The sequence below is a fragment of the Oncorhynchus tshawytscha genome, linkage group LG16 (assembly GCF_018296145.1).
Source record: "Oncorhynchus tshawytscha isolate Ot180627B linkage group LG16, Otsh_v2.0, whole genome shotgun sequence".
Taxonomy (NCBI): Eukaryota; Metazoa; Chordata; class Actinopteri; order Salmoniformes; family Salmonidae; genus Oncorhynchus; species Oncorhynchus tshawytscha.
In genome coordinates this window covers 69484734-69504456 of record NC_056444.1, presented here as the reverse complement: position 1 = coordinate 69504456, position 19723 = coordinate 69484734, and the positions used below count along the sequence as shown (strand labels likewise).

Below are 19723 nucleotides of genomic sequence, written 5' to 3'. Positions count from 1 at the left end.
AGATGAAAGCAGGTTCACACTGAGCACATGTGACAGAGTCTGGAGACGCCTTGGAGAACGTTCTGCTGCCTGCAACATCCTCCAGCATAACCGGTTTGGCGGTGGGTTAGTTAGTCATGGTGTGGGGTGGCATTTCTTTGGGGGGCCGCACAGCCCTCCATGTGCTCGCCAGAGGTAGCCTGACTGCCATTAGGTACAGAGATGAGATCCTCAGACCCCTTGTGAGACCATATGCTGGTGCGGTTGGCCCTGGGTTCCTCCTAATGCTGGACAATGCTAGACCTCATGTGGCTGGAGTGTGTCAGCAGTTCCTGCAAGAGGAAGGCATTGATGCTATGGACTGGCCCCCCCCGTTCCCCAGACCTGAATCCAATTGAGCACATCTGGGACATCATGTCTCGCTCCATTCACCAACGCCACATTGCAACACAGACTGTCCAGGAGTTGGTGGATGCTTTAGTCCAGGTCTGGGAGGAGATCCCTCAGGAGACCATCCGCCACCTCATCAGGAGCATGCCCAGGCGTTGTAGGGAGGACATACAGGCACGTGGAGGCCACACACACTACTGAGCCTCATTTGGACTTGTTTTAAGGACATTACATCAAAGTTGGATCAGCCTGTAGTGTGGTTTTCCACTTTAATTTTGAGTGTGACTCCAAATCCAGACCTCCATGGGTTGATAAATTTGATTTCCATTGATAATTTTTGTGTGATTTTGTTGTCAGCACATTCAACTATGTAAAGAAAAAAGTATTTAATAAGAATATTTCATTCATTCAGATCTAGGATGTGTTATTTTAGTGTTTAGTGTTTTTTTGAGCAGTGTATTACACATACAAGATCACAGGGGGTGCCACTTGTTCCGTTTTAGCAGTCTGCTCTGTGCCAGCTTCATTGGCTGGGCCCCATGACCTTATACTTTGGTACATTCACAGATGGATTATTAGAAGCAATTGCTATTATGTGTCTTCAGTGTTGGGGAAGCTACTCTGAAAATATAATTTACCAAGCTACCGATATCTTTACATTGAAAGAAGTTAAGCTACACTAAAGCTACCCTAAAATACAGTTTACGTAACTAAAGTAACTTTGAAAAAATAGTCCACTACATTCAAACTACTTCATGAAAAATGTTCATATGTAAATCTGAAATGTCAATGACTCCAAATTGCAAAAACAGATCCCTTTGGGGTAATATGGTAACAACAATTTGTAATTTAGCCTATTAAACACAACTATGTTTCAGGTGAGAATTGTGCAGGTATGATCCCGGAAAATAAAGGACATTTTCTACTTCACCCATATTTTATTTTAGCAAAACAAGTAGTTTGTAGTTCCACTACTTAGCACTAGTACATGGCAAAAAAAAAAAACTACTGAAAACACTACCTATATTTTAATTTAGTTCAACTACCACCAAGCTAAATGTATTGCTAAATGTAGTTTACTTACTAGTTGAACTACATGTAGCTAGTTCACTACTAGCCAATACTGATCTTCTTGCAATGACTAAATATCTAGGCCTAGTTCATGACAGCCCTGCCACCGACCAATGTTGTTCAATTTATCTGATAACGTTCTATAATTTAAACAGCTGTAGTCTATGTTAGGCTGTATTTATCTTAAACCGAGACTATTTTCTTTCATAAATGTAGGCTTATTGTTTAGACTTGAACCTAGGCTATATAGGCAACGGCTTTTCTCAGGTATGTTAAACTTTTTGCACACTTCACAAGCAGTTTAACCATTTAGCAGAATAACATTTACCATAATAACACAGCTCTGGCTAGCGAAACGAAAGAACCCAAATTATCTAAAAATGCTACTTTCTTGGCACATTCGTTTTTGCCTACGTGCACGAAGTGCTGATCGACAAACAAAAGACAATACAATACGACTGCCATCCAATTGTGTCGTGTGCATCACAGGGCACGCCTCCCCTGTCCTCGCTCTCACTGCCAAATTGTGCATGCTGTCCGGACAGAAGCATCAGTGTTGTTTGCTGCGATAGACGTTTCACTCAGATTTTGTGGGTTTATTTTTGTACTTTCTTGATCGGAGCGCTCATAATATGAAGAATATGACGCTACGAAAGCTTAAAAATGTCAACTCCAGTGATCCATCTGGTAGACTTTCGAGTCCGGACGATATTTACTTTCCGTCCTCAAAGTCAGACAGTTGTAAAACTATGGATTTACCAACTAATTCGGAAGTGTATAATTACAAGACTTTGGCTTACTCTGGTGGAACGTTGCCAAGGAACTTCAGAAAGGTGTGTATCCTGTTTAACTTTATCACTTTAACTTTCACTTGCTCCTTCAATCAAGTCATCTAGCATAATAGACTCATCAATGAAAGCACATACTTTCAGTTAGCCAAATACAGTGTCACTTGCCCGTAAAGTACAGAGGCCAGCGGATACGCTCAATATTTGAATATGGATTTCCTTGTGGCTTCTCACACGAGCACATGCATTGATGTCTGTTGTTCATTATGAGTGGAGACATTAGCCTATCTGTGACGACATTTTATTTAATTAGAAATAGCAGTGTGAGTATTTGTGACCTTTTGTCAGAGCCCGACATGGATGCCCTGTTGCATCTGTTCCCCATTTTCATATAAACTTTGTATAAATGTTGACACACACTGAAGCAAAATCACATGGTGTCCACTTGTCACGTACTAAAGCGTGCCCCTTCCTGACCACAGGACCACCCACACATTACTCTTTGAGTGCCACACTCCAGACTTCCTCTTGATTCAGTGCAATCCAACCATTTCATAATATCTCTGCATTGAGAAATTAGTTTGGCATCAAATGAGTATTTATAGGCAGGCAAACATAATGTACTGTGGCAGAACATGGCCTCACAAGGAACAGTGCTGACTTTACTAGTGAATTAACATGGCCACGCATCATCATAATCTGAGAATGTACTGTGATGTAGACTGGTAAAACTGTTATTATGGGAAGTGTGTGTGTGTGTGACACAACAGCATTGGTTGTCCCAGTTCTGTAGTGTTACTGTACTGTCTTAGGAGGCCAGCCAGAGTTATGTGGAGGCCTCCTTCGTACATCTCATCATCATCTGGAGCCTAGGACCACAACAGGGCATTGTGCAGGGGACCCTGCTCTGCTCCTACCACCCCCATGGGTCTCTCTCTGGGTACTTGGGAATAAATGAAGTCATTGAGGGGCCCAGGACAATTCTGGCAGTGTAAATATATATTATTTAAAAAATACATTTTTAATAAAAAGTGCCCTTTCATAGGGGCCACATTTTAAATAATTGAGGTAGAACAGAGGTGAATTGATTGTAGTGTAGGCTAAATACGGTAAGGGATGTAGTGTAAGCGATACTTGTAGTTTACACTAGGTAAAGTGTAGGTTGTAGGTTTGGGTCTCCCAAAGTCCCAATTTGGTTTGGGGTTTCCCTCAATGCAGGGATTGTGCCAAGAGGCCCAAGGCTCCAATCCATACACATGTCTTGTGTGTCTACATTCTGAATGTAACCTGTAGAAATGGGGAGATCTGTTTTTTCTGATAATGATAAAAAATAAAGACACACAGTTTGGTTTGATCAGCAGTCTGGGCATCACAAGTCAGTGGACTCCGATGTAGATAATTTAAATATAGATGTCCAAAACCTCTCCTTTGACTAATGACAGTAAATAGGGTCAACCGAGAGCAGACAGTCAGACACAGACATACTGGTTTTTATCTGTAATGGTTTCTTACCCATGTTTTGGCTCAGTAGCTTGAACACAAACATAGACACCAAACACACACAACATGCCTCAGGAGGACTTGGTGGACAAGACACATAAGTGAGAGTTTGAGGTATGTCCTGCAAACCTGGCCTACGTAGGTAGGAAGAAAATCCCCTTTGTGTGCAGTGTGATTTCTGTTTGAACCTTTAGACACCTGTCTTTGGTTGTTATTTCATGTCCGTCATGTTTTCTCGTCACAGAATGGTGGGCTGCAGAAGAGGAATCCCCTGACTCAGACCACAGAGCCACGGAGGTAAGGCAAACAGTCATCTCTCCCCCTGGCATCAGTTACAGGACACATCTGCCTTTCTGTCACTTCTCACTCTTGACTGTGGTGGAGGGAAGCATATATCATACACAGAATGCCAGAACAGCATTAGTAAACCCTTTCATTCACAACAGACTCAAATGATGCGTGTTACAGTGGGCTGCTTTCAGAGTAATTTGAGTAGGCCTCTGGGCTCAGCTTTTGGGAGGATTGAATGCAGTACAGTAACCTTTTGTATTTGCGGTTATTACTATTTATGGAGCGACTTCTCTGGACCCCTCTTCCCGACAGCGAAAGGTCTGAAACGTCTGTACTTTAGACACATTCTCTGCTCTACTTGTTTGGCTGCTCAGAGAACAGGCTACTCTGGTGAATGTTGCTAGTTTAATAAAGTTAGATCAAAGCTGAATGTCTGCAAGATCACAATGATAGTATTCCACATAACAGAACCAAATATAATGGCATAATATAATGTTATTCTAAGACAAAACACCACCTAATTTCTGAAGAGATTTGAGGAGGTTGATTGTGCGAATGGTTGCATTTTTTTTCTCGTGGCCAAAACTCAACAGCATGTGCCACTAGGAAAAATATGCTTTTTTAAAATTGAAACTAAACACAGGTATGCTACAGTTTGTTAACATCTGCTCTAAAATTCTTTCACTGTACATAACTCATAAGGATACTTGAAACAACACTGTATAACTCAAGATCTGAACACGTATCCCCATGAAACTGATTGAGATCAATGGTTGGTATGCAGATGCTGCATGGTCATTTCACCGATAAAACTTGTATAATGATCATTTACAATTGACAATAATTTGTGTGTGAGAATCGCATGCACAGAACGTGATTCAACTCTGGAGGGGATTCTGAGGGACTGGATGGTTATCTACGGATCCTACTATTTGACATTCTAGTGTATTATGCATTTTTATATAATTTATAGATGTTGTTTTGATGTAGAGGGGACACTGTAGACCACTGCCCAGTTAGACCTTTGGACATGTGACCTTTCATGATGCAAAGAGGTTTTTAGAAACAAAAGAGTGCGTGTCACGTTTTGGGGAACTGAAGTATCTGGTCATGTAATTTAGATCTATGTCCTGTTACTGTAGAAGGACTGTAGTTATTTTCATAGTAGAAAAGAGATGGCCAGAGTGCAATGGAGTGCTCTCCATAGATACTATAGATACTATTTCATCGTATAACATTTTCTATGAGAATGAGCTTCAGTGCCTTCAGAAAGTATTCACATCCCTTCATTTTTTCTCTCCACCATTTGTTGTTACAGCCTGAATGGAAAATGGATTAGATTTTGATATTTTTGTCACAGGCCTACTACACACAATATCCCATAATGTCAAAGTGGAATTATGTTTTTTGAAATTAACACATTAATTAAAAATGACAAGCTGAAATTTCAGTCAATAAGTATTCAACCCCTTTGTTATGGCAAGCCTAAATAAGTTCAAGAGTAAAAATGTGCTTAACAAGGCACATCATAAGTTGCATGGACTCACTGTGTGCAAGTGTTTAACATGGTTTTTGAATGACTACCTCATCTCTTTACCCACACGTACAATGATCTGTAATGGTCCCTCAGTCAAGCACAGTTTCAACCAAAAAATCCAGGGGTGTTTTTCAATGCCTTGCAAAGAAGGGCACCTATTGGTAGATGAAAAAGCAGACATTGAATATTCCTTTGAGCATGGTGAAGTTATTAATTACACTTTGTATGGGGTATCAATACACCCAGTCACTACAAAGATACAGATGTCCTTCCTAACTCAGTTTCCGGAAAGGAAGGAAACTGCTCAGGGATTTCACCATGAGGCCAATGGTGACTTTAAAACAGAGTTTAATGGCTGTAATTGAAGCTGAGGATGGATCAACAACATTGTAGTTACTCCACAATACTAACTAGAGGTCGATCGATTAATCAGAATGGCCTATTTTATTTAGGGCCGATTTCAAGTTTTCATAACAATTGGCAATCAGCATTTTTGGATGCCGATTATGGCCGATTACATTGCACTCCACGAGGAGACTGCGTGGCAGGCTGACCACCTGTTACGCTAGTGCAACAAGGAGCCAAAGTAAGTTGCTAGCTAGCATTAAACTTATCTTATAAAAAACAATGAATCTTAACATAATCACTAGTTAAACTAGTAATATCATCAACCATGTATAGTTGGTGAGGGTAGGCAACAACATCTCCTCCCCGCTGATCCTCAACACTGGGGCCCCACAAGGGTGCGTTCTGAGCCCTCTCCTGTACTCCCTGTTCACCCACGACTGCGTGGCCATGCACGCCTCAACTCAATCATCAAGTTTGCGGACGACACAACAGTGGTAGGCTTGATTACCAACAACGACGAGACGGCCTACAGGGAGGAGGTGAGGGCCCTCGGAGTGTGGTGTCAGGAAAATAACCTCACACTCAACGTCAACAAAACTAAGGAGATGATTGTGGACTTCAGGAAACAGCAGAGGGAACACCCCCATCCACATCGATGGAACAGTAGTGGAGAGGGTAGCAAGTTTTAAGTTCCTCGGCATACACATCACAGACAAACTGAATTGGTCCACTCACACAGACAGCATTGTGAAGAAGGCGCAGCAGCGCCTCTTCAACCTCAGGAGGCTGAAGAAATTCGGCTTGTCACCAAAAGCACTCACAAACTTCTACAGATGCACAATCGAGAGCATCCTGGCGGGCTGTATCACCGCCTGGTATGGCAACTGCACCGCCCTCAACCGTAAGGCTCTCCAGAGGGTAGTGAGGTCTGCACAACGCATCACCGGGGCAAACTACCTGCCCTCCAGGACACCTACACCACCCGATGCTACAGGAAGGCCATAAAGATCATCAAGGACATCAACCATCCGAGCCACTGCCTGTTCACCCCGCTGTCATCCAGAAGGCGAGGTCAGTACAGGTGCATCAAAGCTGGGACCGAGAGACTGAAAAACAGCTTCTATCTCAAGGCCATCAGACTGTTAAACAGCCACCACTAACATTGAGTGGCTACTGCCAACACACTGTCAATGACACTGACTCTACTCCAGCCACTTTAATCATGGGAAATGATGTAAATATATCACTAGCCACTTTAAACAATGCTACCTTATATAATGTTACTTACCCTACATTATTCATCTCATATGCATACGTTGATACTGTACTCTATATCATCGACTGCATCCTTATGTAATACATGTATCACTAGCCACTTTAACTATGCCACTTGGTTTACATACTTATCTCATATGTATATACTGTACTCGATATCATCTACTGTATCTTGCCTATGCTGCTCTGTACCATCACTCATTCATATATCCTTATGTACATATTCTTTATCCCCTTACACTGTGTATAAGACAGTAGTTTTTTTGGAATTGTTAGTTAGATTACTTGTTCGTTATTACTGCATTGTCGGAACTAGAAGCACAAGCATTTCGCTACACTCGCATTAACATCTGCTAACCATGTGTATGTGACAAATAAAATTTGATTTGATTTGATTTAGTTAACTAGCCTTTCCTGCGTTGCATATCATCAATGCGGTGCCTGTTAATTTATCATCGAATCACAGCCTACTTCGCCAAACGTGTGATGATTTGACAAGCGCATTCTCGAAAAAAGTACTGTCGTTGCACCAATGTACCTAACCATAAACATCAATGCCTTTCTTAAAATCAATGCACAAGTATATATTTTTAAACCTGCATATTTAGTTCAAATAAATTAATGTTGGCCTCCCGGGTGGCGCAGTGGTTAAGGGCGCTGTACTGCAGCGCCAGCTGTGCCACCAGAGACTCTGGGTTCGCGCCCAGGCTCTGTCATAACCGGCCGCGACCGGGAGGTCCGTGGGGCGACGCAAAATTGTCCTAGCGTCGTCCGGGTTAGGGAGGGTTTGGCCGGTAGGGATATCCTTGTCTCATCGCGCACCAGTGACTCCTGTGGTGGGCCGGGTGCAGTGTGCTCTAACCAAGGTTGCCAGGTGCACAGTGTTTCCTCCGACACATTGGTGCGGCTGGCTTCCGGGTTGGATGCGCGCTGTGTTAAGAAGCAGTGTGGCTTGGTTGGGTTGTGTATCGGAAGACGCATGACTTTCAACCTTCGTCTCTCCCGAGCCCGTACGGGAGTTGTAGCGATGAGACAAGATAGTAGCTACTAAGCAATTGGATAGCACGAAATTGGGAAGAAAAAGTGCTGAAATTTTAAATATATATTTTTTTAAATCATGTTAGTAGGCAATATTAACTAGGGAAATTGTGTCACTTCTCTTGCGTTCTGTGCAAGCAGAGTCCGAGTATATGCAGCAGTTTGGGCCGCCTGGCTCGGTGCGAACTGTGTGAAGACCATTTCTTCCTAACAAAGACCAGAATTGTACATAATTATAATTACATAACATTGAAGGTTGTGCAATGTAACAGCAATATTTAGACTTAAGGATGCCACCCATTAGATCAAATACGTAACGGTTCTGTATTTCACTGAAAGAATAAACGCTTTGTTTTCGAAATGATAGTTTCCGGATTTGACCATAGGTCATTACTAAGGCTCGTATTTCTGTGTGTTTATTATATTATAATTAAGTCTATGATTTGATAGAGCAGTCTGACTGAGCGGTGGTAGGCAGCAGCAGGCCCATAAGCGTTCATTCAAACAGCACTTTCCTGCGTTTGCCAGCAGCTCTTCGCAATGCTTGAAGAACAGCGCTGTTTATGACTTCAAGCCTATCAACTCCCGAGATTAAGCTGGTAACACTATAGTGCCTATAAGAACATCCAATAGTCAAAGGTAAATGAAATACAAATGGTATAGAGAGAAATAGTCCTATAATTCCTATAATAACTACAAATTGTAACTTCTTAACTGGGAATATTGAAGACTCATGTTAAAAGGAACCACCAGCTTTCATATGTTCTGAGCAAGGAACTTAAATGTTAGCATTTTTACATGGCACATATTGCACGTTTACTTTCTTCTCCAACACTGTTTTTGCATTATTTAAACCAAATTGAACATGTTTCATTATTTATTTGAGACTAAATAGATTTTATTTATTTATTATTTTAAGGTTAAATATTATTACAAATATGTATATGCAAAGAAAGAAAAAGCTTTTAGAGAATAAAAATATTCCAAAACGTGCATCCTGTTTGCAACACAGCACTAAAGTAATACTACAATTAATACAAAGTGTTGTATTGGATTTGCTCCAAACATAACACATTACTGAGTAACTCTCCATATGTTCAAGCCTAGTGGTAGCTGCATCATGTTATGGATATGCTTGTAGTCGATAAGGACTGGGAAGTTTTTCAGGATAAAAAATAAACGGTATGGAGCTAAGGAAAGGCAAAATCCTAGAGGAAAACCTGGTTCAGCCTGCTTTCTAACACTGGGAGATGAATTCACCTTTCAGCAGGACAATAACCTAAAACACAGGGCAAAATATACGCTGGAGTTGCGGACCAAGAAGACAGTAAAGTTTCTTGAGTGGCCAAGTTAGTTTTGACTTAAATCTCTGGCAAGACCTGAAAATAGTAGTCTGGTAATGATCAACAACTAATTTGGAGTTTGATGAATTTTGGAAAGAATAATGTGTAAATGTTGCACATTCCAGGTGTGGAAAGCTCTTAAAGACTTACCCAGAAAGACTCAGCTGTAATTGCTGCAAAAGGTGCTTATACAAAGTATTCACTCAGATGTGTGAATGCTTATGTAAATGAGGTATTTCTGTATTACATTTTCAATAAATTATCAAAAATGTATACAAAAATGTTTTAACTATATCATTGTGTGTAGATGGGTGATAAAATAAAAATATGTAATCCATTTTGAATTCAGGTTGTATCACAAAATGTGGAATAAGTCAAAGGGTATGAATACTTTCTGAAGGCACTGATGTGCACCAGATGGTGATGTCGCCAGTCACAATTGACTCGTGGCTCAATACTGTAAGTAAATGAAAACTAATTTCAAACTCATTTTATCATGGCCACATTTTTTTTTGTATTTTAGAGAAATTATCCTGGAGAAGAAGGATGAGGAGACGTTTGGCTTTGAGATTCAGGTAAGAGGATAATAGACGTGGGAGGTGGTATGGTACGGGGGATTTCTGGATTTCTAAGGGTCATTTAACAGGATTTTCCTTCTCTCTCATGTTCACATTAACGCTGATGAGATTTGTTCTCTCCAACCATGTGGATGATTTCACCCCATAAATCAAATAAGATTTAGTGGGGTGTGTGCATGTGTTGAAAGCATCAAAGGTCGCCATCATATCTGTCAAATACAGGGAGAAATGTATCCGTGAGCCTCATACTCACAGTATAAGGCTCTGATGTATCCCATAACTTTTTATTTAACCTTTATTTAACTAGGCAAGTCAGTTGAGAACAAATTATTATTTACAATGACGGCCTACACCAGCCAAACCCGGACGACGCTGGGCCAATTGTGCACCGCCCTATGAGACTCCCAATCACGTCTGGTTGTGATACAGCCTGGATTCCAACCAGTGTGTCTGTAGGGATACGTCTACCACTGAGATGCAGTGCCTTAGACCACTGCACCACTCGGGACTTGATATGAGAGAGGGCGTTTTTTTTCTCTCGCTTTTTTTCTTTTGGGACCTTTTTTTAATCGGTATGGTTTTGTCAAATCTTCTCACTGCTGCGTGTCGTGTCAGACAGTCTACTATATTCCGATCCCCTGAGGACACTGTAAACAGTCAGATTTCTGCCTTCTTTATTTGTCCGAGCTCCCTCCTCTCTGTCCCCGCAGCGCTTCTTCACAGTGCACCACTTGTTGTCAGACAGCCTTATCTCTAAAGAGAGGATGCCGGCCAATGTAATGGCCATGAAATGATCATTTCCATAGTACTGCTTATATTTAGTGTTGGGATGGAGGTCCCTCTTTTCCTGCTTGGCCCTGTTCTTTAGGAAGTGTGGTCAGAGACAGGAGAGCTGGATGGCTTTAGGATCCTGTGCTTTTTCCATCATGTCGCTGGACTTCACCAGGCAGTCACCAGTTCTCCCATTCCTTTAGCTTTGAGTGCTGTGGGGATAATGTCAGTATCAACTATGTAAATGTAGAGTTGGATTTGCATCTCTAGGGTCATTTGCATGTTTGGTTTCTGTGGAAGGCCCCTGGGACTGGGAAGGTAGGGAGAATACTCACATTATTTCACATATGTTTCTAGATGGGTGGTTGTACACCCCAGTAGATGGCATTTGACATTATTTACTGGATGTGGAATTGTCACAATTTTGTCACTGTCAGCTAATGTCTCAACTGACAAGCAAGTCCGTAAAAGCTCACCTCGGGATAACACTCCGTCAGACAGCAGTGGAATTTGATTCACTTGACAGGAAAACTTAAGGGGAAGTCTGGCTGTGGTTGTTTGTCATATTTGCCTCCAACACAGAAACTGTCATGTGAATCAATCTAAGAAAGATTGTCAACAAAATGGTGATAGTGTGGAAAATGTTTGCTTGTCAGTTTTGGTCCCAATAGTGCTGGTTTACCTTTTTATCTCTCTGCAGTATGAGGACAGGGAATGATTTTTAATGTCACGTAAACCATAATAGAATTTGTCTGATTTGTTCTAACCAAATTTGTTGATAAAGGTCCTTGCTCATGAAGAGACTGCTTTTAACATCCTTTTTCTGATGGACTATGATAGAGGGCTGTATTCGTTTTTGATTAACCACGCAAATGGGGATTCTTTTTTTGCATATAAACTGATGTTATCTCTCTTCTGTTTGAGTCTCTGTTCAAGGTTGTCTGTCTTGCTGCTTCGTTGTCAGCCAATGTTATCTAATCTGTTGTATAGAACTGGGTTTGTCTGACAGTCCTCACCAGTCAGGCCTTCAAATGTGGACTACAAATATTCCAAAAGAATTTGGAAGAGGTGCCCTAGGCTTCCCTGTACCATGAACTGTCTTCAAAGTTTCAAATGCCTTTGTCTGTTAAGTAGCAAGGCATAGCGCTTTAGGTATCAACCTCAGGCATACTGTCTGTAAAGAGAATTACTAAGCGTTTGTGATGGGAAATTACCAATGATTTTGAACACGATGCAATGTTTCTGATAATTGTTAACATAATTTCTCCCATGTCTTGCACCCAATTGTTCCTAAGAATATATTTATTTGACGTGGGAGGTGTAATAATAATTGTAACTCATTCTCCTCATTTCCTTTTACCAGACATATGGGCTGCACCACCAGGACCAGAACTCTGTGGAGATGTGCACATTTGTGTGCAAGGTTCACGACGACAGCCCCGCCCAACAAGCCGGACTCAAAGTCGGTAAGTGGAATTGAAAACCCCGGTTCATTAGGGTCTTTTGAACAGCTTTGAAGTGCATTTGACACATGCATGACCTGCCTTTACTGAAAATGGACCTCACGGGAAGAATAAAGGACAGGTGGTTTTGATAAAGTCCTGTCCCTTTCTTGTTTGCCAGCCAGGATGGTAGTCGTCCCTAAGTAAACACGTGAACAAATGAGTTTCAGTCGGCTGTTTAGGGATGTTCAAATACAAACAAAAAATGTGCCTACTCATTTTCCAGTCAAGCACTATAGGGAGAGATTATTTCAGCAAACATCATGCAGGTCAACTCCCTTGTCTCCGTTGCCGCCTTGCCGGATACAATAACTCAAATGCATACAATGATTTGGCCATGTCTATTTTTATCTCTTTTTTTATTTAATCAATTTCTCAATTTCCTCTTTAGTCTGAAACATTATTTCTCAAAAATACCTCAGACAGAAGCCTTTGCCAATCTTTTAAAACATTTATAGAATGGGCAATACATTTTATCAGAAACAATAGTGAAAGAAGAAATTGTATATTCTCACATTTTAATTTCACTAAATCTGATACTAGAGTATTATTCATCTCGGAGAGAGAAGGAGCACTAGAGGCAGGGCCAAATTAAACCAGACCTAGACAGACTTCTCTACCCATCTGAAACTAATAACAAAGAATCTAATAAACTTGCAATACTTTAACAATAACAGATAGAGTAACACACACATGCTTGAATAATATTTTTCAGGCCGTCTTGAAATTAGGAAAAGTGGTTAACAGCAGCAGTGGCCTGCCGTGACCACACAGCCATGGTTTAGGCTAGAAACAGTGTCTGTATCACACATGAGCTGTTCCATAAACCACTGACACTAGCGGGATCAAACCAGTCTCAGTAGACCACAGCTAGGATAAAACCACACTGGAATTAACTGGGTCTGTTTTTGTTAACATGCATGTTGTTTGTTTGCACAGGGGACACCATCGCTAGTGTGAACGAGACCAGCGTGAATGGATATCTACACAAGGAGATTGTTCAGCAAATCAGGGCCTCTGGGAACTCCATTAGGTAAGCAGAGTTCAATGGGAAAGAGAACTGGACTGGTTGTCGACGGTAACAACTTAATTGCTCCACTTTTTGTATTGACCTTATTCAGATCGGTCTATAAAGAGTTCCTTGTGTTCTATGACCATTTTTCAATACTTTTTAGTGTCGTTTTGATACTGATACATCTTTGATCTTCTTGGTTGGACAATGTTGCGGTCCAAAGTACAAAATCACACAGAATTGATAATGGAGTCATTATCTATCGACTGAGAAGCAGGTTTGTGCTTTTCGTCATGAATCTTGTTCTGGAGCCTGCTCTGCAGTGGTTACTAGCTGGAATAGCCACAGTCATAAGATCTGCTTTTTAAACCTAAGCTTAACCACACTGCTAACCTTAATGCCTAACCCTAAATCAAGACCATTCATTTTTATAATATAGCCAATTTTGACTTTGCAGCTGGCCAATCTAAAGGGAAAGGTGGATACCTAGTCAGTTGTACAACTGAATGCATTCAACTGAAATGTGTCTTCCGCATTTAACACAACACCTCTGAACTCCTTTAAATAGCTACCATACAATCAATGTACCATGGATGTACTCTAAACAATTTGTTTGCACACCAAAGTTGCCTAGAGGCAAGTCATTTCCCTTTTTTAATATGCAGAATTAACTTTCTCAGTGTTTAATTGGAACCATACTCTTGTTCTCTTTGTCTGCTTGTAAACGATGAAAGTCCTATTAGAATCTGGCCCCATTTATAAACTTAGAAGTCAACTCTATAAGAGTGAAATTAACCAAACAAAAGGCCCAGTGCATGCCTCTTGTCTTATTATAGACTTCATCTAATTATTCTTGCCTCTAGTAAACATATAGGCCTACTGAACTATTAAGAGAGAGCTTGTTTCAGCCCAGTAAAAACAAGAAACCCCCTAGAGGTGCACCAGTTGCCAAAGTCGAGTGGGTGTCTTGAAACGTGATACCTTCTGAAGCTTTCTCCCCTACTTGCAAACTGTTGAGCCTAGACTAGCATGTTAGGGTCTCCTATATAAGAGCTTTTTTCACAGCTACTTCTGAAGTTCCTCTCTGTTCTTAGTTGGGTCCAGAGTATGCTGTGAATCCTTAGTCTCCTTGTTTTGTGGCTCTCTGGCCTTCCTGTGTCTGAATGAACAACATTGCTGTGTCTTTCCTTAGGCTGGAAACAGTGTACAGCGACTCCATTCGAAAAGCAGAACTGGAGGCCAGGCTTCAGTATCTAAAGGTGAACTTCTCTTCCTATTCCCCTCTGTAGCAAACCTGTGGTGTTGCTTGCTTCAACACAAATGGTTATCCTGTGGGGTGTGACAACAACCATAGGAGTTGAGTATACAGCACAAACAGATCTGGGACCAGGCAAGTGTGTCACTGGGATCAGACTGACAGTGTAGTGAAAAGCCTATAGCAGACAGAAAGTACAGTACTCTCACCAGACTAATCCCTTTACCACCTGTTTTTCCCTCTTCTCCCACCTGTTTCAGGACTAGCAGCTGCAATGCGCTTACATAATGCTGTGTGAACACCGTGAATGAGAGTAGACACATAGTTATATTCTTACTTTACACTTGGCTGGTAAAAAGGACACTTTTAATGTGTGAAGATAAGTGACTTTCCTCAAGATGACGGCTGCTGTCCCCAAGCGCCTCCATCAGGGCTACAAATTGAAATCACACCTTTTCTCATTTTTATGCATTTTCTTTCATCAGCAAACCCTACATGAGAAATGGGATGAATACAGATCTTTGATGACGCAAGAGCAGAGGCTGGTTCATGGTAAGTCATTCATTTATGTTGATGTATATCAAATCAAATCACATTTTATTAGTCACATGCGCCGAATACAACGGGTGTAGACTTTACAGTGAAATGCTTACTTACAAGCCCCTAACCAATAATGCAGTTAAAAAAAATATGAATAAGAAATAAAAGGAACAAGTAATTAAAGAGCAGCAGTAAAATAACAATAGCGAGACTTTATACAGGGGGTACAATTACAGAGTCAATGTGCGGGAGCACCGGTTAGTCGAGATAATATGATCTCAGGTAAATTAATTTAAAGTCAATTTAAGATGTATGCTAAACCAGTGATGTCCATTGTAACACTCTTTCCCTGTGTCCTCTAGGCTTAGTGATGAGTGATGCTGCTATCTATGAGTCCCTGGAGTCTGCAGGGGTGTACGGTAGTCTGGGTACCCCGAGCCCGGCCGCCCTGCGTGCCCTCCGCTGCACCGGCAGCACCAGCAGCAGTGCCAGCCACCTGAGTGCCACCATGGAGGAGGACCCACTCTACCAGACCTGTCTGTACCAGAGGCAGGGCGACCACTTCAACGATGCCAATGGTGACCTCACCAGCAGCACAGAGAAAGACAAACAGAAACCAGAACAGGAGAAGCCTCCACAGGGTAAGCAGAGACTGATCCGCCCCGCCAGTGAGCTCTTCACCTCAGCCAAGACCCACCTGACCCGCAGCTCCAGCACACGCAGCTACCTGAGGGCTTCCAACAATAACTCTTCATCAACACCAGGGGAGAAAGCACAAACGGGAGGGTTCAGCTCGCTACAGAGGAAACCCAAACAGAAGAGCTTCCGCCGACACCTCCTCAAGTTCATCCCTGGACTGAACAGAGGCATGGAGGAGGAGAGCAAGCTCTGAGAACTAAATGGACTAAACACCCGAAGAACTAGACTCTTTTCGACCCAAAGACTTAATATTGCCTCTGACTCAACCTTAACATCCAAAGATTTCAACTAGTGCCACAGAGACCAAATGTATCTATCTGTCCAGAAATACCTTTGTACTTGTTCAGATGACTACACATTTGACCCAGCGGAACCAATCGTCCTTTGAGTTCTGAAGCACACTCCAATTTGAGGAGACACCTGTACATACTGTACCTTGGTTACTGTTTCCATAGTTCATAAGTTATTTATTTATTTTTGATTAGTTTGACCTATGTACAGAATGAAGGATTTCGTTTTGTGTTTTAATTTAGTTTTGTCATCATGACAGTTGAAAATAAATGCCCCGTATCTTCACATATTATTGTTTTGTGAGAGACATTTGTTACTGTTTTTGTACCAGTTTGATCTGGTGTTTTCTTGCCAAAAATATCTGCAAATAAATGTGTGGCATTTTGATTTGCCTTGCTTGATTTATAATGAATACTTTGTTCCTTGGAGTACATTGTGACTGTCTTCTCCACAGCTGTTCTAAGAAGTTGCAGTTGATCTTTCACTCTCAACCGTGAAGGCATTATTTTTACAGATATCACACACACACTACCGTTCAAAAGTTTGGGGTCACTTAGAAAAGTCCTTGTTTTTGAAAGAACCCAATTTTTTTGGTCCATTAAAATAACATCAAATTGATCAGAAATACAGTGTAGACATTCTTAATGTTGTAACTGACTATTGTAGCTGGAAAGGGCTGATTTTTAATGGAATAGCTACAAAGGTGTACAGAGGCCCATTATCAGCAACCATCACTCCTGTGTTCCAATGTCACGATGTGTTAGCTTATCCAAGTTTATAATTGTAAAAGGCTAATTGATCATTATAAAACTATTTTGCAATTATGTTAGCACAGCTGAAAAATGTTGTTCTAATTAAAGAAGCAATTAAACTGGCCTTTAGACTAGTTGAGTATCTGGAGCATCAGCATTTGTGGGTTCGATTACAGGCTCAAAATTTCTTCTGAAATGCATCAGTCTATTCTTGTTCTGAGAAATGAAGGCTCTTCCCCTGAAGATCTCGTACAGCGCTGTGTACTCCCTTCACAGCAGACCGCAGAGTTGCAAAGAAAAAGCCATATCTCAGACTGGACAATAAAAATAAAAAATTAAGATGGGCAAAAGAACACAGACACTGAACAGAGGAAGATTGGAAAAAAGTGTTATGGACAGACGAATCTAAGTTTGAGGTGTTCGGATCACAAAGGACATTTGTGAGACGCAGAAAAAAATAAAAGATGCTGGAGGAGTGCTTGACGCAATCTGTCAAGCATGGTGGAGACAATGTGATTGTCTGGGGGTGGTACAGGGTATAACGGATCTTGAAGGAAGGCTATCACTCCATTTTGCAACGCCATGCCATACTCTGTGGACAGCGCTTAATTGGAGTCAATTTCCGACCTCAGGACATTGACCCAAAGCACAGCTACAAACAATGCAAGAACTATTTAGGGAAGAAGCAGTCAGCTTGTGTTATATCTATAATGGAGTGACCAGCACAGTCACCGGATCTCAACCCTATTGAGCTGTTTTGGGAGCAGCTAGCCCATATGGTACGTAAGAAGTGCCCATCAAGCCAATCCAATTTATGGGAGGTGCTTCAGGAAGCATGGGGTGAAATCTCTTCAGATTACCTCAACAAATGCCAAAGAATGCCAAAGGTCTGCAAGGCTGTGATTGCTGCAAATTGAGGGTTCTTTGATGAAAGCAAAGTTGAAGAACACAATTATTATTTCAATTAAAAATCATTATTTATAACCTTGTCAACGTCTTGACTATATTTCCTATTCATTTTGCAACTCATTTCATGTATGTTTTCATGGGAAACAAGGACATTTCTAAGTGACCCCAAACTTTTCAACGGTAGTGTATATATATATATATATATATATATATACACCAGAGTATGAATCACAGTCAAGCACTAATAGTATTTCTATTCTGTGATACTTGTAATATCTATCCCCTTCATGTGCTTTCATAACATTTTTTGAAAGACCAAAGAGTTATGTCCTCAAGGATGGGGATGAGGGATAGATGGAGGTGGGGGTTGTGGTGGTTGCACATTCCACCAATTCTAAAGTTGTGATTGTCAGAGAGGCAGAATCCAGAAAGGAGGCAGTTGTATTTGGTCTGACAGTTAGTTGTCGGGAGAACGCATCGGAATGTGCGGAGAAAAGAATGACCCGACATTCCAAAACCCGGCCGCCCTCCTTTTCAATTCTTGCAGGCAAATGCTGAGCGCTCTTGGTTCCACGCTCACTACATTCCCATGGTGTGCTGAGTGCTCAGATGGCCAGGCCGAGGGTGGGTGAGGGTCTTTCATCCCAGTGTCACAGCTGACCCATGAGGTCATAGTGGTTCTTCTGTCCTCTCTCCTTTTGCACCCTGATCCCTTTGTCCACTGCTCAGCCATGTACAATTGCGTCAAGAGTGGCTCTGGATGATGAGCAATGATGGCATTTAAACACATTTCAGACATTCAGAGCCAGGACCACTTCAGCCCCTGCCCTATGTTGTTGGAAGCGAAGGAAGGGGGAATGAATGGAAAGCTGATGTGAGGGATTATTATGCAAGTTTGTGGCCCTAAACAGGTTAGAGAGCGAATGTCCCTTTCTTTCACTACAGTCAATGCATAACGAGCAGGGAATTAAACCGGATGGTGACGACCCAAACAGAATTAATGTATGAATAGGGCATTTAAGCAAAAGCAGCCAAAACAAAGAGCATGCAGTTGGCGCTGGGCAATTAACACAGTGGGAGGTTCGAATGGGGGGCTGCTGGGAAGACGACCTGTTAATGTTTGCACATCGCCCCACTATTAACCCGCTGCTTATTTAAAGCCAGAATGCTGTAGTTGTGTGTACTAAGGGGAATGGATGGATGGTTGTCCATGGTGTACTATCAGGACATGAACCATGAGCAGTGACAATACCATTGTCCCTATATCACAATAATAATTTAAACCTGTTTACCAGCAGCAGAGATCTCTTATTACCCATATCTACCTGACTCACTGTTGTTCTGTTGTCCTGGCGCCTCAAGTTTCAGTTGAATAACAGTGGCCATTTTGTCAACTGGTGCATGAGTTCTTATCTAGTCCAATTTGGATGATTATTGTAAAGTTGTTTAGTGTCTGTAGTGTCTGTACTGGATCCACGGACCAAGCTTTGAATAGAGAGAGCAAAGGTTATGAGCAGAAAACCCCACATGTTGTGCTGTGCCAACTGTTACTGTTTAAACATGTCTGAATATTTTTGCTTTGGGGAACCATCAGGGCAGACTGAGGAGGGGTTGTGGTGGTTACTTGATTCCGTCATGCCCTTTACATGATAAAAATGTAATGCTCAGAAGAGGAAGTAAGAGCTAGTCTGTGACACAGTAACGACAACGTGGTGGTTGTGGTGCTACTTTTAGACCAATGTGTTCTTTCTCAGGCCCTTCCTGTGTGTGGTGTGACAGAATATTACATCCTGAGATGAGCTGTTAACAGTTAACCAGCCAAATGGAGCAATGAGTTGGCTGCAATTAATTTAT

At 41.6% G+C, this 19723-nt stretch overlaps 1 protein-coding gene across 1 annotated transcript; it reads left to right on the top strand.

Moving 5' to 3' along the window:
- The first annotated feature begins 1910 nt into the window (after positions 1-1910).
- On the top strand, positions 1911-16595 carry LOC112216242 (general receptor for phosphoinositides 1-associated scaffold protein). Its single transcript, XM_024376085.2, has 8 exons — positions 1911-2273; positions 3973-4025; positions 10084-10135; positions 12273-12375; positions 13351-13444; positions 14616-14682; positions 15164-15230; positions 15581-16595. Exons 1-8 carry the CDS (start codon positions 2073-2075, stop codon positions 16108-16110), a joined length of 1167 nt encoding a protein of 388 aa, XP_024231853.1. The 5' UTR covers positions 1911-2072; the 3' UTR covers positions 16111-16595.
- Positions 16596-19723: the final 3128 nt, after the last annotated feature.

Coding starts and splice junctions, on each gene's coding strand:
- LOC112216242 (XM_024376085.2), top strand. CDS start 2,073: ATGAAGAATATGACGCTACGAAAGCTTAAAAATGTCAACTCCAGTGAT. Junction 4,026..10,083: donor CAGACCACAGAGCCACGGAG/GTAAGGCAAACA, acceptor TTTGTATTTTAG/AGAAATTATCCTGGAGAAGA. Junction 10,136..12,272: donor CGTTTGGCTTTGAGATTCAG/GTAAGAGGATAA, acceptor TCCTTTTACCAG/ACATATGGGCTGCACCACCA.